Here is a 25748-nt window from a genome sequence, read left to right as displayed (position 1 = left end):
GCACAGGCCACAGGCATCCATTCCTATTTCTGATAAAGAACTCTACATTGGACTAAAGAAGAGGTTAACAGTAACACTAATAAAGTTTCTTAGAACACGTGTATCAAATGATAACAGAGGAAAAAGAACTTATTCATCCAGTGTTCCTGGCTGAGATCTCTACAGCAACAGATATACACAGAAGTTTTCAGAGAGAAAGACCTACAGGGCAAACTATGCTAAGTTTTATAATAAAAGAGAAGTGGATAGCTATATTGAAGCATAATTATCTAAAAGATGGTGTGATCTGATGGTATTAGCTGGGAACTTAGCTCGAGCTGTTCAGATTATTTTTGGTTTTTTGATATCTGTGTGTGGCATTCCTCTAGATTGCCTCCGGAATGAGGGCCTTGTGACATATTTTCAAAGGAAAGTCAGCTTGTTTTATGGTATACTTGAAGAGAAAGTAGTAGAAATTCTAGTTTTGATTTTTCTGTTTCTTTTTTTTCCTGGTAGCAAGCTGTAGTATTTCAGGCTGAACTATATTTGTTTGAAAAAAATATCTGCAGCTTTATTAACAGAAACTACAAGTATAGGTGATACAGGAAGCAAAAGACATAACTTTAGATACTTAGAGCTTTTCAAGAAAATGCAATTTGGGGTCCACAGAGTGAGTAAAAGCAGTTGCCACACAAGCCTGCCAATCTGAATGTGATTTGCCGTGTTCCACGGTGGCAGGAGAGAGAGAGAACAAGTTTGTCAAAGCTGTTCTTTGACTCTCATGTGCACACTGACATCACCCACCCACCCACACACAATGTGTACATATACACATAACACAAAAGATAATCAAATAATAAAAGAAAATGTGAGCTGGAGAGCTGGCTCAGCAATTAAGAGCACTCGTTGCTCTTGCAGGGGACCCGGGTTTGATTCCTAGCTCTCACTCTATGACTTACTTACAGAACCTGACCCTTCTTTCCTACCTCCATGGGTACCAGGCATATAGACATGCATGTAGGCAAAACACTCATGCATGCACATAAAATAACCCTAAAAGCTAAGTATGGTATATAGTGAATTATATGTGAAGAGATAGGATTTGATTTTTCTTTTTGTGTGTTGTTTTGGCCACCTTTGAATTTTACCCTTGGACTAGAGAGATGGCTCAGTATTTGAGTGTACTACTTACTCTTGCAGAGGTCAGTTCCCAGCATCCACCCTGGGCAGCTCATACGCCATCCTGTGGTCCCTGAAGGCACCTCCACACATGTGTGAATACATACATGCATACATTCATAAAAATAATACATCTGAAAAAAATTTTAATCCTGTCAAACAATAATATTTAAAGCTTCTAAGTGATGTTGGGAAAACCAGCCTTTTAAAATTACCTCAATTTGAAACTACCAGAGATTTTGTTTGTAATGTTTAGTTAGAACTTCAGAAGTTATACATCTTAAGGTGCCACTGTACTTCTGAATATCATTATTTACAGATTTCTTGCTATATAAAATCGTGATTTTTTTTTTCCAGTGGGTTTGGTTTTACTTAAATTGCTATGGTTTAAAATTATGTTTTATTAATGTTATGATAATGGAGTTTTTGATGTTTCCAATTTTACAGATGAATGGTCCTATATCGCAAACCACTTCTCAAACAAGTTCCCTCCCAGCTTTGACTCAGGTAATTCAGTAATCACAAACTGCCCAACCGCAGCCAAGACTACAGATTATTATCCCAAATACATATTGTGAAATAATTAGTAAGATGTAGATGTTTCTTAAAAGGAGGATCTATTTGGCATTGTGCCCTTGAGTGTGTTAAATGTTAATACTCTTTTTCACAATGTGTCAGATATATTAATTTCTTCTCAAGTATTTATGACAGTTAATCTGTTACGTATGTATATGATTAGCTTTACATTTTGATAACTTTTTTAGAGTATTCAAGTCAAATCCTAAGTAATAAAAGAACAAGAAAACAGGCTAGGCCGGGCGGTGGTGTCGCACGCCTTTAATCCCAGCACTCGGGAGGCAGAGGCAGGCAGATTTCTGAGTTCGAGGCCAGCCTGGTCTACAAAGTGAGTTCCAGGACAGCCAGGGCTACACAGAGAAACCCTGTCTCAAAAAAACAAAAAAACAAAAAAACAAAAAAACAAACAAAAAAAAAAAGAAAACAGGCTAAATATATAGCTCAGCTGGTAGGGGATTTGCCTCATATGTAAGGAGAGGACTGTGTAGATGGGTGTGGTGGCTTATACTTCTCACCCTATCATGGGAGGCAAGAAACAAGGGTGGGCTGGGGCTCATTTTTAATACAGAGCATGTTTGAGGTCAGTCTTAGAGACATGAGACATGGTTTGTTTGTTGTTTTTTTGTTTGAAGAAAAGGATAAGGGAGTAAATCTTGCTTTTTGCATGTATATGTGCATATAGGAAGTACATCTCCATAATATTACAAATTTAGTTTATCTTTTAAGTATTTTACAACTCTTAGGAACTTTGCAGTATAATAAACATTAGTGATCTATTCTCTGAAATACATAGCATCTATGAAATTAGCACACAGAAGTCAGAGGACAACTTGTAGGACTTAGTTCTCTCAAGCATGTGGCTCTCAGAGACTGAACTCAGATCATCAGTCTTGGTGGATGGCACTTTTACCTGGTGAGCCATCTCACTAACCCATCATCTACTTTAAAAAAAAAAAAAGATTTATTTTATGTGTGTGTGTGTTAGTGCCTGAATGTATGTCTCCATACCCCATGCATGACCCTGAAACTAGAGTTACAGGCATTTAGCCTCCAAGACACTTCCTTTAGCTATTGTTGTATATTTTCCTTATCATTCTACTCTTCTTCCATGTATTATTATATGTTAGTATTTTTTTTCCCCCTAAGGTGAGATTTTGCTACATAGTCCAGGCCAGCCTTGAACTTGTGACTTTTCTGCCCTGGCTTCTCTTAGGTGCAGAGATGTGTGTGTATATTCCACTACACTTGAATTTAATTTTTAATTATTATTTATGTTAGGCTTAAGTGTAGAATTTGATGATACTTAGCAGTTTGCTAAGTTGTACACTCATTACAGTCTTGTATTTCTAGAACTTTTCTTGTGAGTTGGAATCTTCCTGTATGTGTGGTCCATGTTGGCTTTGAACTCTCAATCACCTTGCCTTATCTTCCAAGTAACGGTGGTGCACTGAGCATTTTGGTGGACAGTTAGAGTTAATCACTGGCCCCTCAACCCCCAGCTTTGGATTCTCACAGGTGTTCTGGTTTTTTTTTTTTTTTTGAAAGAAAGAAAGAAAAGAGGAAAGAAAAACAAGAACAGATGAGCTTACAGACTGCCTCTGCCTTCCAAATCTTCCATCAAAGGCATCTATCACTATTCTAGCCAGATGTACTGTGCCATTACTGTGTTTTTTGTGCCTATTACTTTCTGAACAAAGTTTTTTTTGAGTATTCATTCAATAGGGCAGAGTACAGATAATAAAGATAGGGGAAACATTTTCTATGGACAGGTGTTTCACAGATGAGGACAGGACACAATGTTAATGTTAGGCCTAACACAGCATGTGGAGTTGTATTACCGAAGCTTATATGAGCAAAGTAAATACAAACTTGGAGAATAGGAAGCTATAGTTGCATCTGTAGAAGAAATACTCTTGTTTTTTGTCCCTAGTAAAAGAGGGATTTTTAAAATATTGTAACTTTCACTACTGGTTTTAAAGCAAGAGGACTGAAGTATTAAGTTTGCATTAAATGTCTCTGTAAAGTACTGACAGGAAAAATGATGGCAATGGAGTGTTGAGAAACTGGAAAGAAAGTAGCTGACGGAATGAGGGAACGAAAGTGTTAGGCTAAGATAGAAAGGAAGCGAATAGGAACCAACTGACTTGACAGAACTGGAGCAAAACAGGTCATCAATTATGACCTCAGCAAGCGCAGATCCCAGGGTAATGTAAGTGGAAGCGAGATTGCAGTGGGCAGAGATGCAAGAGTGATGGGCACAGCACTTACAGCTGCTTTCTGCCTAAGGTCCTGATATTGGTAGCAAGAGGAGGCTAACACAGATAGAGATGGGATGGCTTTGGACATAGTTTGAATGAAGACTCTGGGCCTATATGATGGGATCTACTTAAGGAAGAAACAAGATCTGATGACTGATATTTGACAAGGTTATCAGTTAGAGCCACAGATTCTGCCAGAAGGAAACAGTCACCGTTAGAAGCCCAGTAAGGAACTTAGACTCTATAAATCCTCCTGCTTTGGCCTCAGGCGTTTTCTGTTGTATTTCCATAAATGAGCAAAGATGCTGTTGGATAAAGACAGGCCATGTTAGTGCTTGCTTTTCTGGGGAGTGCCATGTTCTTTTCTACTTGTAATATTATTATTTGATTCTTATGCACTAACTCTGTAGACAAGTCGTAAAGTTTGGACTGTGTCAGAATGACCTTAAGCATTTCATTATATTTAATTATTCCTTGTGTGTGTGTGTGTGTATGTGTGTGTAGGGTTAGTTAGGTCAGAGGGCAACTTAAGGGAAATCAGGTTTTTTTGTTTTATAAGTTGGACCCAGGGATCAAATTGGGATTGTCAGGCTTGGCAGCAAGTGCCTTTATCCACTATGGCCGTTTTACTGGCCCAATCAGAAATAAGCTTTCAGAACTACTTAAAAACAACATCAGAGAACTTAGGCAAAGGAACTAACTGTCTTGGGATATAGCTCGGTGGTAGAGTGCTTGCTTGTCATTTACAAGGCTATAGTTTAACTTCCAGGACTTACCTTTTCACCCTGCCCCCATGGAGAAACTATACCTTTTGATGACATTGTTTCTGAGTGAATGTTAAATTAACTACTACAAGTATGCATAAGTAAGTAGGCTCACACTCATGAAAATAGCCAGTACTTGCATTTTGTTTGTAAATGACAGCTGCCTGCTTTTAGCACAGAGTCCTACAGGTTAAATGTTGTAGCAGTATATAGTGATTTTAGGAGAATTCTTAGTAGAAATACCAGTGCATTTTCTTTCATAATTTCACTTTTCAGCTATCTAAAGAGTAAAGACAATAGTATGTGCATCTCAGTGCAGGCATCATGAACCCTAGCAGTCAGCCTGGCTCTCACTCTCGTGCTTCAGTTCTGCCCCACACAACACTCTACCCGTGCATAGAAGTAGAACTTTATTCTCTGGACAGTTTGTTATCTCACCATCAACACTTCAAAATAGATCTTTTTGTCATTCTATTGTTTTGCCTGACAGAATTAACATGATTTCTTAACATTAAGAAAATTTTTTAACTTTTTTTTTATTAGGTATTTTCTTCATTTACATTTCCAGTGCTATCCCAAAAGTCCCCCATAACCCCCCCCCCACTCCCCTACCCACCCACTCCCACTTCTTGGCCCTGGCTGTACTGAGGCATAAAAAGTTTGCACAACCAATGGGCCTCTCTTTCCACTGATGGCTGACTATGCCATCTTTTGATACATATGCAGCTAGAGACACGAGTTCCAGGGGGTACTGGTTAGTTCATATTGTTGTTCCACCTATAGGGTTGCAGATCCCTTTAGTTCCTTGGGTACTTTCTCTAGCTCTTCCATTGGGGGCCCTGTGATCCATCCAATAGCTGACTGTGAGCATCCACTTCTGTGTTTGCTAGGCCCCGGCATAGTCTCACAAGAGACAGCTATATCAGGGTCTTTTCAGCAAAATCTTGCAAATGTATGCAATGGTGTCAGCGTTTGGAGGCTGATTATGGGATGGATCCCCGGATATGGCAGTCTCTAGATGGTCCATCCTTTCGTCTCGGCTCCAAACTTTGTCTCTGTACCTCCTTCCATTAGTGTTTTAAAGCTAGAAATTAAGTAACTCTAAAATGTAGAGTTTTTACGATTATTTGTGTGTGCGCGCGCATGTGTGTGCATGTGCAAGGGCAAGTACCTGTGCCACATGGAACATGTGGAGGTCCTGTGTGCCATCTGGGTATTGAGCTCAGGCTTGCACAGCAGGATCTCACGCCTAGCAGTCTCATGGTTGTAAATGTACAGAGTAAGGTTCTGGTATTGTTTTCTTTAAAGGGACTTTACAAACTAAATTTTTTGGTGGCTGTTGTCTTATGAAATATAATCCAGGTAATACTGAAACACTGAAAAAAAAGAACAGAAGTTTGAAATTTCTTCTGGCTGAGCTAAAGAACTTCAGTTGTTTTTAGAGTTAAGTGTTTGAAAATCAGATCAAACCTTGTATATGTTTCTGTTCCCCTGTGGCTGTTCTGCAGCTTTAGATTCCATGTGCCATTTGAATTTCAGCACAAGAAGTCTGATGAGTGTCAGGCAGGACTCTGTTGTCATTAGGACTTGGATTTGAGTGGCAGGAGCATGTGACTGCTTTGCAAGGAGCTATTTTTGGTATGGGCTGTTGGCTTAGTCTCCAAACTGTAGCAAGTTAGTGTGAGACACATTTGTAGAGGCGCAAAAAAGGACGAACATTGTGATGTGAGTTCTGAAGTTTCGATATGGGCTGTTGCTTCAGCAAAGAACTCAGTAATGACAGTGACAATGAGAAAATTGGCCTGTTACAAAAATGTGTGGAAGAGAAGAAACCGGAGACCAAGATAAGTAAAACTTTATCTTCATTATTTGATACCCTTGAAGGTGAGGAGCTTCATAATGTTGAAAATGGACCCAGCAGAGCAGCCGCTGGTGTTACTGTGTGGACTAAAGTCTTTACCAGGTCCAGGCACAAACAGGATCATAGATCAAAGCAGTCATTGAATTCTAATTCCTCTACCACTTATGAGTTCTTTTGTGGGTCTGAAAATTTAGATGAGGTTAACAAGAATTTAGATACTGTTGCTATTGAAGAGAATTCTGAGATTGCCAGTGATCCACTGGGTATGAATAGTAATAGACAGGCTTGTTCTGAAAATGACCAGCCTTTCTCACGTGTGCCCATGTCTTCTGACCAGCAGGAGAAAATTTTTGTAAGTGACCATCTGCAATGTTACCTGGCCACTTGCAAAAACTCATTAGAAAAAGAAAACGTGCTAAATGGTGGAATCAGTAGTTTAAATGAGAGTAACTCTGTTAGCGTGCCTGCTGGAGAGTTGCAAAATACAACCCGTATTTGTGTTGGTGACAAACTGTGTAAGAATTCAAGGGAAAGCAGATTTTATAGTATTTGTGCTGCAGATCTGGATTGTATGAACATGGATGAGGGACTGTTCACTCCCATGTATGGAACAGCTGCAGAAGAAAGCCATTCAGCTGTTACTTACCAAGTTTTCCAAGAGGATCGGCCCTTAGATAACAGGGAAGAGCATACTGCCTCAGATGCCATACAGAGGGCAGGAGAGCTAAAGCTGCAGCAGGAAGAGCTGTTACCCCAAGATGTCCTCCGCCCACGTGACGCAAGAGAAGTGTCTAGTGAGAAAAGTGAATGGACTTCTGATCCTTTGGTGGCCAGTGCTGCATCTGATGAAGCACTCATCAGTGACCTGCAAGCTGAGTCTCTAAGGGCAAAAGTTCATGCCAAAGTCCCTAACGATCACACAGAACATAGTATATTACATAATACTGGCCTACTCTCTAAATTAACTATTAACATAGGCAGTGACTCATTACAGTGCATGTGTGCTGTATCTGAAGAGAGGGAGAGCAGTGCTTCAGGAATAGGAAGTCAGATGGATGATTCACTTGTTAATTTACCAAGTGATAGTTCCTATGTTGATGGGATTGGTGAACCTGCGGCTACAACAGTTAGCACTTGTCAAACTTTAAACTCTAAAATGGAAAGAGAGCACAGCTCTGAAAAGCCACTAGAACGTAATGATTACTTCCACATCGGTGTTAGCAGGTCAGGTAGGATCCTTTCCTTTGCTCTAGAGAAGATTAATTTAAGTCCTGAAAAGTTAGCTTCAGAGAGCTTGGACAGGGACTATCTCCCAGTTCATGCTAATTTCAAAGAAGCTGCCTTGAACAAACTTGATGGCCCTAGTCCTATATCCCACCGGGGACCAGTATGTATGGAGGAACAACACTTAGGGGATAGCGATCTGGAAACTGGAAGTATCCACCTGGCAAACAGAGGTGAGCTGTTCTTGTGTTCTGAAAATAGTTCCATTTGTCAAGATGAGGATAAAATGAGCATTTTAGAGACGGAGAGCCATGCCAAGAGGGAGTTGAAAAGTCGGTGTCAAGCAGATGTCTGTAGAGGTAATAGGGCAGACAAGGCTGAGAGAGAAACTTATGATTTAACTCAAGTGAAAAGTGAACCAGACACAGAAGAGGTGGTCCAGAAGGTGGGTCTCCTGAAGCTTGGACTTTCACAAAGAATGCCGAATGACGAGTCTCACTCCAGACCTCATCAGGGCACAGTAACATCCCCTGCATTTATTTTCACTTGTACTGGTCCTGAAGCAACGGAAACAGGCCTACATGACAAAACAGGAGATAAAGTACATGTGAAGAGCTTAGTTGGTGTATTACACAACCAATCTAGTGGGCCCAATGTACTAGCAAATGTTGAAAAGGAACCACAGAAAGCTAATTATAGAGAGATCAGTGAGAAGAACATAGGAAATGCCGAGTCCAGTTTTCATTGGGAAACCAGTGTTCTTAGCAAGGTTGTGCCCAATGGGAATATGGTAACTTGTATTGGTATTGGCATAGCAGCAGATCCTGATTGTGAAACTAATCAAATTGAAAACAGTTACAGAACTGATGGTGTGAATGAAGACCCAGACCTTACAGTTGTGCCACCTTTAAACCACAGTTTATTGTCACCTGAAGAGGAGTGGGCCAACAGTGACAGAAGCCCAGACCTGTGTCTCATTAACACTGAATCAATTCAAGATGTTTCTAAAGCCTTTGGTAATGATGCTTCAGAATTGAGCAAACAAAAGCTAACATGCAAAGAAGAGAACGAGACACTTTGTTTGGATAAAGACAGTAATAATCCTAACAGCATTGGCTGCTTAGGCCCATGTAAGACGAAAAGGAAAAAAGCCAGATCCACAGTTAAAGAATCCACTTTAAATGGGGAGATACATTTTTTGGGAAACTCTGACGTGACTTTTAAGAAAACAGCTTTACATGACACTTCTGAAGTGTGTTCTTCTTTGATTGATGTCAAGTCTATTCGAGTGGATATGCCTGTAGCTAGTCCTGGTAATGCTCCGCAGGCAATTCCTGCCATCCCAGCCGACAGCACAGAATGTGTAGTGCCAAGTGCGGACCACATTGCATTACCCACAGAGGCTGTATCTGAAAATCCCTCAGAAATGGATTGGCACAGGATCCCCGAAGAGTTCTATGCTCATTTTTTGAATGAATTTTCCTATTACCCTGTGGGAGGACTAGCAAGTCAGGCACTTTCAGGACTGGCAGGTGGGTGTGGCAGATATCAAGTGGGCTATCTATGGGCTAACACAGCCACAGAGAACATGACAGAAGATGCTCAATTTTTTAATGAGGATCTACACAGCAAGCCCCAATACTTAGAAAATACTTCATTTTCCTTGGAACAGACCCCTTTTCAGCTGCCAGTGTCAGAGGATGGTGTTGTTTGGGGGTGGCCAAATAGAGGAGGACAGTTAGTAAGTATGCTCTCTTGGTCTTTTTGTGTTGTGCTGTGCCAGTTTTTGCTGTTTGATTGTGTTTATGAAAATTAGTTAAACCTATGTTGTGGGCAGTCTGGATGCTTTTTAAAGACTGAATGCATGAAGCATTAATTTAACCTTTTTCGAATGAAAATGTGAATTATTGACATATTTAAATCAGAGTTTGTGTGTAAACTGTTGATGTTAAAGCATGCCTCACTAATTAACCCCCACTCAGCATTGTGTAGACCACAGCATTGTGTAGACCTTTTCATATGGATACTGTTTTGCTAAGTGTACCTTACCCTTCTGAGAGAGGTTCTTGTCACATGGGCAGTGTGATGTGTTTCAATAAGTATTTGAAGTCACCAACATGTCACACTTGCAGAACACAAATACATTTCAAGTGTGTTTTCTATTTGTAGTATGTATGTCTAAGACAGAAAAATTTGCTACTTATCTGGACCTAAAATCTTAGTTTCGATGAAAATCACTTATGTCCCAACCTCCATGGTTTGGAAGAAGCTTTGCCACTGACACTGGGTAGCTAACTTGAGCATCTTTGTAAAAGTTCTTTAATAAATGCATTTATTATTCAGCCACAGGAAGCCAGTGTTACTCATAATACACACATACCAACGTATTAGTAAGGAGAGGAATAAGCTTATCCCTTTGTATGTGAAGGGAATTGGTTCCAAGACCCTATGGATACCAAAACCATTCTTCTGCATACTTTATGGTTTTCTAAAATACTTAAAATACCTAATACCGTACACTATCTTTTTTAGGGAAATAGCAAGAAAAAGTTGTGTTTAGAGGTCCCTCCTCAAATATTTTTGATCTGTGACTTGTTGAATTTGTGGATGTGAAACCCATATAGACACAAAAGGCTGACCTAAAATAGGATTTTTTTTTTATTCAGCTAGTAATTTATTTGTAGTGATTTTTATAGAGATCAGTAAGAAAAGCTTGGCAATAGGAAGATTTCACTTAGATATTAAGGAGAAACTTGTAAGATAGGAATAAGCAAGTCATGTAATTGAATGGATTGCCTATCAGTCTTGCCTCGCCTACTTTTTCTGTTATTTAAGTATACACAGTAGCTCATTATCAGTTGCTGTTTGGTACATTTATGCAACATGGAGACTGAGTGCTGTCTTTATCCTTGTGGCTTTAAGCAAGATATATGCTGTTTTAAGCTGGCTTTTCAATTATTAGATAATGTTCAAGCAGTATACGTATTTCTGGTATCATGTTTAATGGTGTTGCCTTCATTTTAAAACTTACTTCCAAAGTCTTGTCACAGACATTTTAAACTAATCCTATACTGGGAGGTGTGTTTTTCTTTCTCTCTCTCTGTCTTTTTGTTATATATGTATATATATATATATATATATATATATATATATATATATATATACACACACATACATATATAACAAAAAAGTATATGTGTGTATATATATATATATATATATACACACACACACACACATACATACATACATACATACATACATACACACACTGTTGCTATCTTCAGCCACAAACCAGAAGAGGGCACCAGATCTCATTACAGATGGTTGTGAGCCACCATGTGGTTGCTGGGAATTGAACTCAGGACCTCTAGAAGAGCAGTTGGTGCTCTTAACCACTGAGCCATCTCTCCAGCCTGGGTGCTGTGTCTCTTTACTGCTAAAGGGACAGAAGTAGCATTGAGTGGCTCAGAAGTCAGGGCAACTCCAGGAATACAGGCTTTCCTCAGGCACTCTACCCTTTGCTCTATTGTCTCATCTATTTTAGTTTCCCCATTACTTCCCCACTCTGACACTCCTAGTTCTGTCCTGCTCTGCAGCCTGCTGGTGAGACAGAATGCACAAAGCATCAGAGCCTGCAGGTGGGTTGCCTCATTCTTCAAAGAGAACCAGTTACCTACCTCACAGCCAAGTTCAAATGGCAGCCAAGTTCAGCTTGCTTCTGGTTTTAATAACTGACCAACCCATACATTTTCAGAGAAAAAAAAAATTCTGGCTCATAGATCCACGCAGACAAAACTAGGGTTCTTGATGATAATCCTTTACAAGTTTCATATACCTACAAGCAAAATCCATCTTTTAAATAAATAGTAGTAGGTTGGTCTTTGTTAAAAATATTTTTCATGTGAATTTTGAGAAGTCAGTTCTTGAATGTTTTGAGTTTGCTGATATTAGAGTATAATTTTCTAATAATATCATCACCATTGGCAGGTATTTAGCCTTTCTTTTTCTTGAATTTTCTCGTGCAATGGGGGTAGTGATCCCCCTTCCCCTAAGCTTGTTGCACTTGTAGTAGGAGTGCAGAATGCAGTGACTTTCTGTTGTTATGCCAGTGGGTCTTGGCAGTCTCTTCGCACATCATCTCTTTTCAGTACTCTCTCCAAATCCTAATTAACTGCTCAAAATTGTATAGCTTTCCTGACATCTGGCTTGGATATTATCACTTAAATAATGATTTTTTTCCTTTCCTTTTTAAACATTTCTCATTTTAATTTTTTTTTTTATCTGCATAAAAGTTTTGCCTGCATGTATCTGTGTAGCATGTGTGCACAGCATGCCTGGTTTTAGGGAAGGTCAGAAGAGGTCTCCAGATTGCCTAGGACTGGAGTGACTGGTTGTCAGCTACTATGTGGGTACTGGGAATTAAACGCTGATCCTCTGCGAGTTCTCCAGTTGTGTCCTTCTGAAAAGTAGCCTATATTTAGCCACTGAGCCATCACTTTAGCACCCAAGATGTAATAATTTCTTACCCATAGGGTCAAAGTCATTTCTGAACTAAAACTGTTGTGGAAAAATGTACATTTCTGTGCTGTTAAATACTCATTAAGCCCCTTTCTACTATGTTCTGAATGCTGCTGGGTATTAGCAACACAGTGAGAAGCAGAATGTGTCTGGTGTCTATGTTATTATGGTGTTATGTAGAGCCACAGACACAGTTTAGCTGTGGACACATGGAAGACTGACTATGCCGTACTATAATAATAACTCTGAGTGCTGCTTGTGGGCACTTGACAGCCAGGGAGCCATGTAATCTGTCTTTATAAACTATAGAACATACATTGGTCAGACTTCTCAGCTGCAAAAGGCACTAACATGAAAAAGATTGTTAGTTGGTATTAGTAATTTAATGAATGTATTTACTATGTACATGTGACAAGAGTCTCTTAATATATTGAATGAAACTGAAATAGAAAAAATTGATTTTCTGTTTGGGGATACTGGGAAGAGAACTGAGCTTAATCCAAAAAGTGATTTATGCATATAGTCAAGAAGGAAAAAAGAGAAATAAGTCATATTGTAGAGAATAATATAATAATACAGATAATAATAGTTGTAATTGAAACAACGGGTTCTTTGGAGAGTTCTGATGATAGTTTTATGATTCCAAATATTTGGGAATCTTTAAAAATATGCAAGTTATACTTCAGTAAAGTTGTTAAAACTGTGTGTGCGCACACACACTAGCACTCGGTTGTGATTGAAGAATCAGTGTTTATTGCTCACACTTACTTGGAGGAAAATTCTTGCCTTTTTGGAAATACCAAAGTAAAGAATTCCAGATGGATACTTGCTTAGGCATCTGTTTTGTGGGCATTGGGTTTTAGTTTTGCCCAGTGAGTGGCAGTTGCAGAAGGTCAGAGTCCCTTTCAGAGAATGAACGAGAATACTGTTTGACTCAGCAGCCTTCTACTTGCAGTGTTAGAAGCAGTTGTAGGGGTTTCCCTGGAAGCTCCCCATGCCTGCAACGGTGTGGATTTAATCTGCCAGTTTATAATTACAAATCTCCATGCTTCCTTGATAGAACTCATTAATGATGCCTCATGTGTTATTGAGTGCAGAAATGGGTACTATCTATGCTGAACCCTGGAGAAACACAGTTTCTTAGAACACTAGTTTGAGGTACACCCAGGACTGGGGCCCCTTGTCCCTGCATGAAGAGGTGCTACTTCAGGGTACGATGGCTGGTGGTGTGCTTGAAAAGGCAAGTATTGTGCCAGGCGTGGTGGCGCACGCCTTTAATCCAGCACTCGGGAGGCAGAGGCAGGCGGATTTCTGAGTTTGAGGCCAGCCTGGTCTACAAAGTGAGTGCCAGGACAGCCAGGGCTACACAGAGAAACTCTGTCTCGAAAAACCAAAAAAAAAAGAAAGAAAAGAAAAGGCAAGTAGTTTGTTAAAAGAGTGCAGTGGCAAATTGGAGTTAGTATTTGGGAAATAACCACTGCTGAGATGTTTTATTTTTCATTGGGTTGGGGAAAAAAAAATCCAGGGTTTGTAAGTAGAAGAAAGACAGATTTTAATCTATCTATCTATCTATCTATCTATCTATCTATCTATCTATCTACCTACCTACCTACCTACCTATTTCTATCTATCTATCTATCTATCTATCTATCTATCTATCTATCTATCTACCTATCTATTTTGGATGGGGGGGAGGAAATGGAGAATATCCACTTAATGAGGGGATATGATTAGCTGTAAAATGTATGTACAAAGACTCAACGTCCCAGAAGGAAGTGTACCGAAGTACAGAAGTGCTGGTGTACTAGAAACAGCAAGCAGTTAATGTGTGGGAATTGAACAAGGCCTGAGAGGTGGTGATCCTGTAAGAGTGTTTGCTCTGATGCTCTGAGTTGGACAGCCTTTGGATGAGGTCTCTGGCATCTGAGCAGGGGATGCTGCCTGTTGTCATTAAAACCAGTGCGCTAATGATGTAGTGAGTGCCCAGTGTGTGCTAGGTATCACGCCGAGTGCTTTATGCCGGTAATGTCATCACTACTACTACTACTACTATTAAAATCTGAATTTTTTTCTTTCTAAAATTTCTAAAACCTGTACATTAAAAAAAAATCATGCAGATTTTAGTAGACCCTAGGTCTAAAAACCTCGACTAACTTCTGTACAATTGAATAACCGTTCTGAACATGAAGATTCCACCCTTTCACTACCAAATAGACTCTTATGTAATTATCCATTACCAAAATAATAAAAAGTGAGACTGGCAGAAAAAAATCATTTCCAGGTGATGTTTATTGAGATTAAGTAACTACACAGCTGTCTGTGGTAGCTTAGCACAGGTGAGAACCCTGGACTGGTAGTGTCCGTTTCACTTGCAGCTTCCTGTAGGAGCTCTGGGTAGTTATTGTTCTGAAGTTGCGGAGAGAATAGGGAGGCTCTCAGGAATGGGTGCGAGTAGCTCTGCTGAGAGTGTAAGGGGTTTTCCTGCCTTAGTGATTTGTGGCTTTCTCTGGTGTTTCGGGAGTCTTAGCTGCTAGGAGGAGCTCTGGTTTTCTATCTCTTGCTTAGTGCTTAGAGCTTTATAAGTAAGATGTTTCACTTCCATTGTATTGACTTTGTAAATCTATAAATTGAGATTTGTGTTAGGTCATCCAGGAAATCCCAGGTTATACAGTTTTGAGACTGAACTTAGTGAAATGAAGGAATCTGTCATTTGTGGTGTGTAGCAAGCCCTGGGCCTAGAAGAAACTGTAAGGGTGACTTAGCTAGAGTTCTGACTGTGTCAGCTTTGTTTCTTTTTGAGCCTCATTTAATTGCAAAGGTGTGTGTGAATAGCTAGGTTTGGCCTTTTAAGCCTAAACTGTCTTAATACTAATGTTTGTTTTTACTATAAACTAACAAAACAGCATTTGTTGACCTTAGGATAAAAATACATATATGTGAAATTTTTTTCTAGGTCCCAACAACTAAGGTTTCAGAGCTAAACCCTAATGCAAAAGTATGGGGGACTCATATGTTACATTTGGAAGCGAGTAGTGCAGCTGTTGGTGTGAATGCTGCGTGGGAAGAGGCTCCCGGCCATCCTACAGACTGTGACCAGCAGGGTGAGTAGTGAGCCTGGAGTAGCTTGCTGTTAGCCAAGCCTTTGCCTTCCTCCGCATGTTAATCTGTCTTTTCCATTCACATCTGTGTCCTGGTTTGTGATAGGTTTAGAGTCTTGGGAGCTTTTATAGTCCATTTAAAAACTTTGAGTAATGCCAATGTAGTAAGGGAATTTACTACTTTAAGGAAAAGTTAATCTTCTAACACATCCTCTTGGGATAAAACTACAATTCTAGGATTGGATGCCAATGGTGATGGCGACAAAAGTCGAGAGAATGCAGCACTCCCGGACGCACAGGAGGCAGAGCAGACAGACATGAGCACTCTGGTTCTGGACCATTCCGAATATGAACCTCTGCCTGAGAACAACGATACAGGTAAGCCTGCTGTATGAATTTGTTTTCACTTAGAATCTGGGATTTTAATTGTTAAATGTTAGTTTCTTGGTCTTTCTTTAAACTGTGTACTTTTCATTGCCTCCTTTTACTGTTCCTTGAGACTGGTGGATACAGGAGGGAAAGTGTGCTGGAGAATCAAGTGGCTTCTGAGACAAATAGCGTTGAGTAGAGAAGCACAAGGTTTTTCATGGGGTGAAGTGTCCAGACTGACAGAGGTGGAGAATTAGTGTTGGAATTGAGAGTGAGGCAGTTTGGGTGTGCTGAGAGTCATAGAGATAGAACAGAGGAGTGGACAGAGGCTTTGGAAGCTAGGACTTCAACTGTGTTGTGTCCCCTTGTTAGTGCAGAGTGACAGAAAGAAAGAAACTTGGGGAAGCAAACCTGTTGGATACATTTTTTTTCCCCTTTTTAAATTTTTGTTTATTGTTGCAGCGTGTCATCACCTCAGGTTTTAAACCAAGGCCTGTCTTCAGTCTGCGTTGCTCACTGTCACCTTTTGGAAACATAGGAAACCATTATCTTAGTGAGCAGACCCAAAGGTGCCAGGCCCTGCTGTGTGAGACCACCTCATTTAGTTTAAGACTCTCAAATATGACAAAATTAAGCATTGCCACTAGGAAATATGTTTTTTAAACACTAGGTCTTTTTTAAACTGGTCAAGTGAATAAGGTAAGAATGTATAAAAGAAAGAAAAAAATCAAACCTCATTACTTTCTAGTAAATATGAATTAGCCATCTTGAATTTAAGTGATTTAAACCTCCATTTAAGAAAGGGTTCACCAGCATTTAGCAATTTGACTTGATCAGCTCTTCCTTATTAACCTAACACTAACAGGTTAATAGTTGGGATAAACTAGAGTAATGGTGAAGTTGACTTTTTGATGGCAAAATAAGGGAAGAATGCTAGACATTTAAAGTAGATTTCAAAAGGGAAAGTAACAGGCACTGCATAAGTGGGTGGTGGGGATCCTCTAGTAAAATGAAAGGAATCAGAAATAACTGAAAGCTTAGGTTGCATTTAAATTTTAAACTGGGAACAGAAGCTGCAAAAGGCACCAAGTAGATAATATCAAAAAGCAAAATAACATGTTAAAGTATGCCTGGAAACTCTAAATCAAAAGTTTGTTCTTTGTAAAACAGGTATTTAAAGCTATTTTTGAAAGGAAAAAAAAAAAAACCCTTCTCCTTTGAAGTTAGGATGTACACCAATGTGAAATGCTTGTGGGTGATGGGAAAATGGCTCCTTACCTCCAGTTTTGTTTCTGGTGTGGTTTACAAAACCTATCAGTTTGTAAAGTGTTAACATCTGCACTGGATTCAGTCCTCAACACTGGGGTGGAAGCAGATGAAGGGAAGGCTGAGAAGGAGCAACTGTGAGAGCTCCTACTGCAGTGGGCCAGAGTCTCCCAGGAGTACAGGCGGGAGAGCAGGCCGCTGGGTGGCCAGGCCACCTCAAGCAGAGCTCACGGGAATTCCAGCCCGAATCTCCGCAATGTCTCCAGCATCTTTATTCTTTTCAGACGTTATTCTTTATTATTCTTTGACAGTTTAGTGCATGTATGTACTGATGCTTGGGTTGTTTCAACGTCAGTACCCCCCACCCTTCCTTCCCCCCCAAAACCCCTCTCCTTCCCAGCAACCCTTCTGACTCTGGTGTCTTACCCACTGAGTTTGAGGAAATTTGGGCTTAGTTCCTGGCATGCTGGCTGCTTCTCAGTGGTCTGTTGTTTATATAGCCCCTCTCCTAGCACCTAGTAACATCAAGGGGTAGGCCTTCATGCATTTCTCCCTCTCATTCATGAGGAATGACACAGTAACAGACTCAATATTGCACAGGTCAGCCCAGCTGCAGTTAGGTCAGGACAGTGCCGTGTCATGTGCTGAACGAAGACACTGTTTGGCAGCACACTTCATCTTCTGTTGGGCTATCAAAACCTTGGATGCGGTGATACAGATATCCCATTTAAAGAGTGTGTTAGAATTCACAGCAAAGACAGAGCAATCCTGAAGATGTCTGTGTATTCGAGAGTGCTTGAGCATGCAAGGAGCTAACAGGTCTAAAATACCCTCAGCTCTAGGCAAAAGAGTAAGGTCACAAAGTAACTATAGAGTAGACAGAGGTGAGTAGATACCCACAGCAGAGAACCAGAGCCAGCAGGAAACGGGAAGTGTAGTTAGGCTCCAGGTGGACAGGAAGAGAGTTTTAAACTACTGGGCACTGTGACTGAATTTTACTTTCAAGAGCTTGCTTGGGGCCTCACAGTGACTATTAGAGACCGTCTGGTGCTTCTGGCAGAAGGAAGTGGGAAAGACCCGTTGTCAAGAATGCAGAGCATGCTATCTACCTTGACAGCAGTTGCCGTCGGAAGGAACCACCCCCCTCAACCAGCCTTTTCTGTTCTCTTACACAAACCTGAATGAGGAATGACATGTTCTGCCTAATGTCTTTTTTTCTGCCTTGAACACCACATTATACGTAGTCATCATCCTGTTCTGGGCTCCTCACTCTTTCTTAACAGTGTTGAGAAGGAGCAGCCATGTGCTGTGGTCCTCCTGTTTGAAAGTCTTCTGATGTATTTCCATCACCATGCTTATAATAAAGAGTAAGTAAAATTGATGAAGATAAAGCACTGTTTTCATCATGTGACAGGAATGCACACTTGGTGACAAAGAAACTTAACATTGTAGCTGCTGTCCTTGACAGCCTGCTGAAGACCCATTGATTTTTTTTTTTTCGGGGTGGGGGATCTTTTCGAGATGGTTTCTCTGTATAGCCCTGGCTGTGCTCGAACTCAGAAATCTGCCTGCCTCTGCCTCCCAAGTGCTGGGATTAAAGGTGTGTGCCACCTCTGCCCGGCCCCATTGATTTCTTAATAGTTCAATAGTTAGAATTTAGGAGTGGTGCTCATTCATTCCAAGGAAAATACTGGGTCGTTTATTTTACTTTTTTTTAATAAGTAGCCTCAGTCCTTGTAACTGTGTCCTGCTGGTGGTGACTCACTGGAGTCTCACTGGTGTCGGTCAGTCCTGCCTGGAACAGCCTGTCCTCATGAGCTCTCCTCTCCTACCGTGCACAGCCTTTGCTTGCCTGCTATGCTTACTGTCTGTGTATCTGCACCATCGTGAACCTCCTGCACTGCTACATCAGTCTGAGCTACATCAGGTTCCCATCATTCTGGTTTTTATTTAAAGGTTATAAATTTTATTACTGGACAAACACTCTAATTTAGACATGAGCAAAACTCTGGGTAAAAAATGTTGAACTCCATCTGGTAGGTCTGATGGATGAGCACAGTTCAGTATAAACTCTGTCTTGCCGTTGTGTGAATCCTTACAGACCAAGCTTCGTTCTCTCCAGTGTCTTCTCTTAGAGCTGTACCTGATTTTGCTCCCAGTTTTCATCCGGATCCACTGAGGAATAGGATGATGTTGCTTTTGTTTCTTGGCCAGGAATCACTTGATTCTGAAAGTCTTGTGAGCAGACATGGTGAGAATCAGGCGTAGCATGCATGATGGCGGAGGAGGAAAGGAGAAGAACTCTGCTTTTTTTTTTTTTTAAGATTTATTAATTTTGTATATGAGTACTCTTTGTACATGTCAGTACTCTATCTGCATGTACACCTTCATGCTACAAGAGGGCAGCAGAGTTCATTACAGATGGCTCTGAGCCACCAGGTGTTTGCTGGGAATTGAACTCAGAACCTCTGAATAAGCAGCCACTGCTCTTAACTGCTGAGCCATCTCTCCAGCCCCTAGTATCCATCATTCCTACACAGTATCTTCTGTACACCTATGTCCTTCCATCAAGGTCCTTCAGAACACTGTTCTGTGCTAGCTGTTCCTTTATCATGGCCTCGTGACCTGACCAGTCCCTCCTGAATTTGTTTAAGCCTTAAGTTGGCCTTACAAGTGTGATAATTGCATATATCTAGCTCTTTAAAAACCCTATTCTGAAGCTGGGCGTGGTGGCGCACGCCTTTAATACTAGCACTTGGGAGGCAGAGGCAGGCGGATTTCTGAGTTCGAGGCCAGCCTGGTCCACAAAGTGAGTTTCAGGACAGTCAGCGCTATACAGAGAAACCCTGTCTCGAAAAACAAGCAACCAAACAAAAACCCCAAAAACAAAAACTAAACAAAACAAAAGACCCTATTCTGGCCAGGCCTGTTTTGTGGATGGGGTTTTTGGTTTTTCCTCCCTATGGTATTTGAACCTCATGCCTCTAACAGACTCCATAGCACTCTAACTATGAGCTATATATCTCACCCTGCTCTTACATTACGTATTGTGTGTGTGTGTACATCTATGTGTGCGCATGTGCGCCATGTAAATATACACGTGGTTAGAAGCCAACCTCCAATGTTGCTCTTCAAGAGACATACCACGTCTCTCAGTGGGATCTGGGCCTCATTGATTAGGCTGAGGAGTTGACTAGCAAGCTCCAAGGATCTCCCTGTTTCTGCCCCCACCCCGACTCCCAGCCAGTGTTGGGATTACAAGTGTGTAACCTCATAGTCAGCTCACATGGATCAGGAGGTTGAACTCAAGTCCTCATTTGCCTACACAAAAACACATAACAACTAAGCTGTCTCCCCAGACGACTGTGCCATTTTTGTTGGTGATTTCTTCATCCTACTAAATCATTCCCTTCTCTCACTTCCAGTCCCCATCTACTTCAAGGTAGACTTACATGGTAGTCTCAATGGGCCAGATGCTTCTAGTAGCCACTGGCTTTTTATTGCGGCTGAGTGGAACACTGGTGTGCTCCTGAGCTAAATAGTAGGTCTTTGTCTTCCTTGCTTGGCATTGGCACCCTATGGTTCCAGTCCTGAAGGGTAATCTTCCCTCAGTGATTATGCTAGCATCTTGACCATACTGCTGCAACTTCACTTTCTGTCTGTACCATGTAACCATGGTGGTCTTTCCAAAATATCCCCCTCCCCCAAATTGGTTCCAGTCACATTCAAATAAAAATGTGAACAACCTCCTTGACCTGAGTATCATTCGTGCTTCATTCTGTGGCTTCCTTTTCACTCCACTGTTGTACAGCTCCTTACTGTCTGTTGACACGGCCTCGCGGGCCGCTGTCTAAACTTGACTGCACTCTTCCCCCATTGGTTCAAATGGCACCTCCACGTGGGGTAGCACCATCCTACTCTGGCCGGTGCCCAGACCGTTTTCTCCTGAGTCACTTGAGTCTCATTATGCTGACAATGGCTTCTTTAGTAGTCCTTTGTCTGTCTCTCTCAGTGGAATGCTGGCCTGGGGAGAGCTGGGGCCTTGATTCTTTTAGACTGAATTCACAGTTCCTGTATCAAATAATTGTCTCTTCAATATGGAGATTGGAATGTGAGTTTAAATGAGATAACCTGGGGAAAGTCTCCAGTTCAGGGATTAACAGGCCGCGTTTTCACCTTCAAGTCTCATGATCTTTATTCCTTGGTTATTTTTTCAGTTTAGTTTCTTTTTGCCAGTGAAGATGTATTATGCTGTGAATGCTCCATATGTTGTGAATGTTGTGTATGACACTGTTGTGAACTGTCAGCTCTACATTTGTTCTGAATTCCCCCACCTTGTCTGCCTTTTACTAGTCTTTAACCTTGACTTTTAGAATACAAGTGTCCTTTGTGCTCTCTTGGCTGACTTACGTACAAAAACTCTTTAGTGTTCAATGACTTCAAATCAGTGATACTAAATACTAGGTGACAAGGTTGTCGTGAGTGCTACAGGTGGCAGGGGCTTCTGCTGTCTGTGACCATATACACATACCTGTGGTGCCCCAAACATCGTTTCCTCAACAGTTTCCTCCGGATGTAGAACAAGCTCTTGTATCCTGAGAATCTGATGAGGACTCTAATAAAAGTTTCCCATTTGACCCTTTGACAGCTCTCCTATAGAGCATACCTAGTCTTTTTTTTTTTTTTTTTAATTAGGTATTTTCCTCCTTTACATTTTCAATGCTATCCCAAAAGTCCCCCATACCCAGTCTTAGAGAACAAATGGCCGTGTGTCAGCACTCTGCAACCTTCTTTCCTTATGTTTCCATCCGGGGGCTTTGTGTTTACCTGTATTTACCTTTTCTTTGTTTTGATTCTTTCTTTTGTAATTACTTTTATTTAGAGTCAGTGTGCTTGTTTGCTACCTGAACATCTTTTCTGAAGTAAGGCAGGATACCAGGGAAGCCTGGGCCGACTGCTGTGGAACAGAGCTACTGCTAGACTTGGCCAGTGAAATGCCATTGTTTTCTCAGTTACTGAGTTTGTTTTGTTTTTTCACAGTTTACTTTTTTCTAGCAGGTAAAATAGTACTTTTCGTATTATTGTGCGTATATGCAGGTGAAATCACTGAAATGCTGAACTGAATTACCAATCTGCTTGGTAAATTTTAAGCCATTTTTTTTCCTGAGTTATTTATTACTTCTGTGTAGGAGGAAATGAGTCTCAACCAGAAAGCCAGGAAGACCCTCGGGAAGTACTTAAAAAAACATTGGAATTCTGCTTATCTAGGTAAGGCTGTTAGTGATATTTTCTAATGCCTGATATCTCTTGTATTACACATTGGCTATTGATTACAAATGTGATTTTTCATAGAAGTATGTTTATAACTATCTAACTACATGCCTGTCTACTCATCAGAAGTGCTATTGAGAACTGGAAGTGACCCTCAGGCCAGGGATCCCCACTCAGATCCACCTTGGTGGTGATTGTGTGACTGCTGTCTGACTGTGGATTTCTGCATATGCAGAACATGCTGTCAACCTTCAGATGAATGTCCAAAACACCTCTTTAGTGGGCTTCTTTATTTATATGGCACTCACATTTAAATACATGTTTGTCTTAATTTCCCTTAAATGACATCTTGTTGGAAAACGTTGAACTTTTGAGTTAGTGGTGAAAGTAGACATGTGGATGGGTAGGTAACTGGTAACAAATGAAGTACCCTGTAGCTCTGAGAACATCACCATGTCTGAATGGTCCCACAAAGACAAGAAGGCCTGCTTAAGATAAAGTAACACTATCTAAGCACCCTTCCTTCTCTTTATCACATCCTAGTAAATTACTGAGTTTTAGCAAATGGCATGCCATAAAAATGAAACATACTTTTGTCCAAGTTGCAAAGTTCCACTCACTGCCATTTACAAACCTTGTTGTAGCTCTCCCATAGCTGAGAGGAGGGACAGGTGAGCAGGGCTCCTCTCACTGTTTGGTCTTCACTGAAGGAGGGCTGTGAAACCCAGTCCTGTGTTTTTGTTTTGTGGTATGTTTGAGACTGTGTATGTTGTATTACATACGGTCTTTTCCCTGAGAATTCACAGGAAACATTTTCTTTGGCCCGCCTGGCAGAAAGTAGTGCATCGTGTCCTCCTTGTTGGTATATGGTTTTCCTTCCACCCTGTCTAAAGGTGCTAATCCTGTTTCCTTCTTGTTAATAACTCTGGCTGCCTAGAAGCCAAAACTTGCAGTACCTTTAACATGTGTTCAGATGTTAGGGTACATTTGGGGACTGACTATCTCCTGGCCTTTTGTATTTCTTGTAGCTTTCTTATTCGTTTAGCTAGATTTCCCTATTATTAAAAAACAAAACAAAACAAAACAAAAAGATGGACATTTTTAATAAATTACTCAAACATTGTCCAAAACAAAGATGAACTACAACTGTGCCCTTTTTGCTTGTTTTAAGTTATTTATTGTTTTTTGTTGTTGTTTTTGTTTTGGGGTTTTTTTTTGTTGTTGTTGTTGTTTTTTCTTTAAGATGGGGGTCTCTCTGTGTTGCCTTGGCTATCCTGGAACTTGTTCCATAGACCAGACTGGCCTCCAGCTCAGGGATCCATATTGTCTCTCTCCTTCCTGGAAGCTGGGAGATAAAAAAGTGTATGCATCACCCCTGGCTATAACTATGTGTTCAAAGAATCCATTTGTGGCTAATTTTGATTGTATCAATTGTGCAAATATCAAATGGAGTTTAGACTCAGCTCTCACTTCAAAGCTGTCCCATACCACACTCATGCCTCATGTAAAATTGGTAGTATTAGAGGTGAAAGTTCTTCTAAATAAATATCAGTTAAAAGAGTTTGCTTTCTTTCAACAGGGAGAATCTTGCTAGCGACATGTACCTTATATCCCAGATGGACAGTGATCAGTATGTGCCAATTACAACGGTAGCTAACCTTGACCATATCAAGAAACTCAGTACTGATGTGGATTTGATTGTTGAAGTGCTAAGATGTAAGTAGATAATGATTTAAAGTTATATTAATAGGACTTGGGGTAAATTAGATACTCTTTCTGGCCTCCTTTCCTTTCACAGGCTCCTAAAACAGGAAGGAACATTGGTTGAACCTACAGTGTAAGGTCACAAATATTATAGGTAATTGAAAGAGAAAAAGAATCTTTTTATTAGACATCTTTAAAGACAGCTACTAAATTAATGAAACCCAAAACAAATAATAACATTTATGAAGTAAATATATATTGATTTAGCTACTAAATGATTTTCTTTCGCTTAAGCTTTGATGAAATATTGTTTCTCTTTTTTCTTAGAAAGATACTGGGAATGAAGTTGTTTCTCCAGAATTTGGCACATACAGTGAATGTTTAAATACTATATACTGTCTACATCCACAGCCACTTCAGGAGATACATGTTACCTTTTGTGTCAAAACTAGGATTTATTTATAGTCTACTTGATCTGGGGGACTTCACTACCTTTTCCAGTTTATTTTCTTACAAGAGAGAAAATAACTTCTCCTTAGATGTGGTTGGCATAAAGTACCACATTTAAAGGTGGTAGCCAGTTAGTGTTGACACATGGGTACATGGGTGAAGAAACAACTATGAGGTTAAGGATGCTGCTGCTCCTCTCAGAGCTTTGCTGGTGCTTTCTGTACGTACTTTGCTGTGATGTTTCTGTTTCCTTTTAAATCAAATTGTTTTTATTATAAAAATGCACTTTTTATACTCGAGCTACAAATTCCAGGTGAGTGACTTCCCTGTCCCCTCCCTTGAGACTGATGTTTGCTGTGGTCCAGCTGTTGTGGCTTTCTCACAAAGAACATGGTATGTTCCACCTCACACATGCTGGCACACCAGTATTGCTTACAAACGTTTGAGTGAGTAGACATTGCTGTTGGAAATAGTCTTAATTCTGCCAACCAGCTTTTTTGGTAGGTGTGTGTCTATGTTACCCTGTCCCTATTCATTAATGAGACAGTCATTTTAAAAGTTTTCTGTGTGCTCTTGACTTTAAAAGATTGCTGTCTTCCTTTAGAACTTAATTGGATCTAAAAGACTTTTCTAAATTTATCTTTACTCTGTGTGTGGGGGGGGGGCGGGGGGGTTGATACTATGTGGTTTTATGTACCACAGTGTGTGTACATGGTGCTCAGGGTAACTTCTGGAATTTGATTTTTTTTTTTCCTATGAGTTTTAGGGATCGAACTTGAGTCACTGGGCTTGAGCAACTAGCATCTTGACCTGATTGAGCCATTTTGCCAGCCTTAATTGATTTCTCATTTTTCTATCCCTTGACAAAAAGCTAAAGAGCTGGCAAACATAATTATCAGTAGGACCTTAAAGCATTATATGACATTTTCCAAAATAGTAGTTTACTTTTCAGTATTGCCATTTAGAATACATGCTTTGGGGGTGGGGTAGTTGAGTTAGTTCTGTTGGATCTAGTTGAAAAGATCAGCAACTTGGCCATATTTGTCTATATTAACTAAGTCTGTGGAATTATTCTTATGTATTATCCTCCAACACCACTGACTAAAGTTGTCCGTTTTCACTGTAGAAAGGAGAAACCCCGTTAACCCCGTGTCTGGTGCTGTGAGGATTTGATCTGTTTGATCTACAGCCGTCCCCTCATTTTGTCTATATTTGGTAGCTCTTGAAG

The 25748-nt window shown here is 40.4% G+C and overlaps 1 protein-coding gene and 1 pseudogene across 5 annotated transcripts in view; one reads left to right on the top strand and one right to left on the bottom strand.

Moving 5' to 3' along the window:
- Nucleotides 1–25748, top strand: part of Larp4b (La ribonucleoprotein 4B) — an 82919-nt gene that overhangs the window by 30023 nt on the left and 27148 nt on the right. For 3 of the 5 annotated variants that reach the window (XM_085831298.1, XM_021180161.3, XM_029468571.2), the window contains exons 3-7: nucleotides 1606–1665; nucleotides 15316–15463; nucleotides 15698–15838; nucleotides 22285–22363; nucleotides 23946–24082. In XM_085831298.1, coding sequence (XP_085687424.1) covers nucleotides 1606–1665; nucleotides 15316–15463; nucleotides 15698–15838; nucleotides 22285–22363; nucleotides 23946–24082 — 565 coding nt within the window. Of the gene's footprint in view, nucleotides 1–1605; nucleotides 1666–5775; nucleotides 9583–15315; nucleotides 15464–15697; nucleotides 15839–22284; nucleotides 22364–23945; nucleotides 24083–25748 lie in introns of those variants that run through there. The other 2 variants (XM_029468570.2, XM_029468569.2) reach the window with 2 other exon arrangements.
- On the bottom strand, nucleotides 16329–19345 carry LOC147001074 (large ribosomal subunit protein eL39 pseudogene; annotated as a pseudogene).

Source organism: Mus caroli, unplaced genomic scaffold (genome assembly GCF_978045245.1).
Source record: "Mus caroli unplaced genomic scaffold, Mus_caroli_1 scaffold_15, whole genome shotgun sequence".
In the NCBI taxonomy this organism is placed as follows: Eukaryota; Metazoa; Chordata; class Mammalia; order Rodentia; family Muridae; genus Mus; species Mus caroli.
This window is presented reverse-complemented; position numbering and strand designations above follow the sequence as displayed.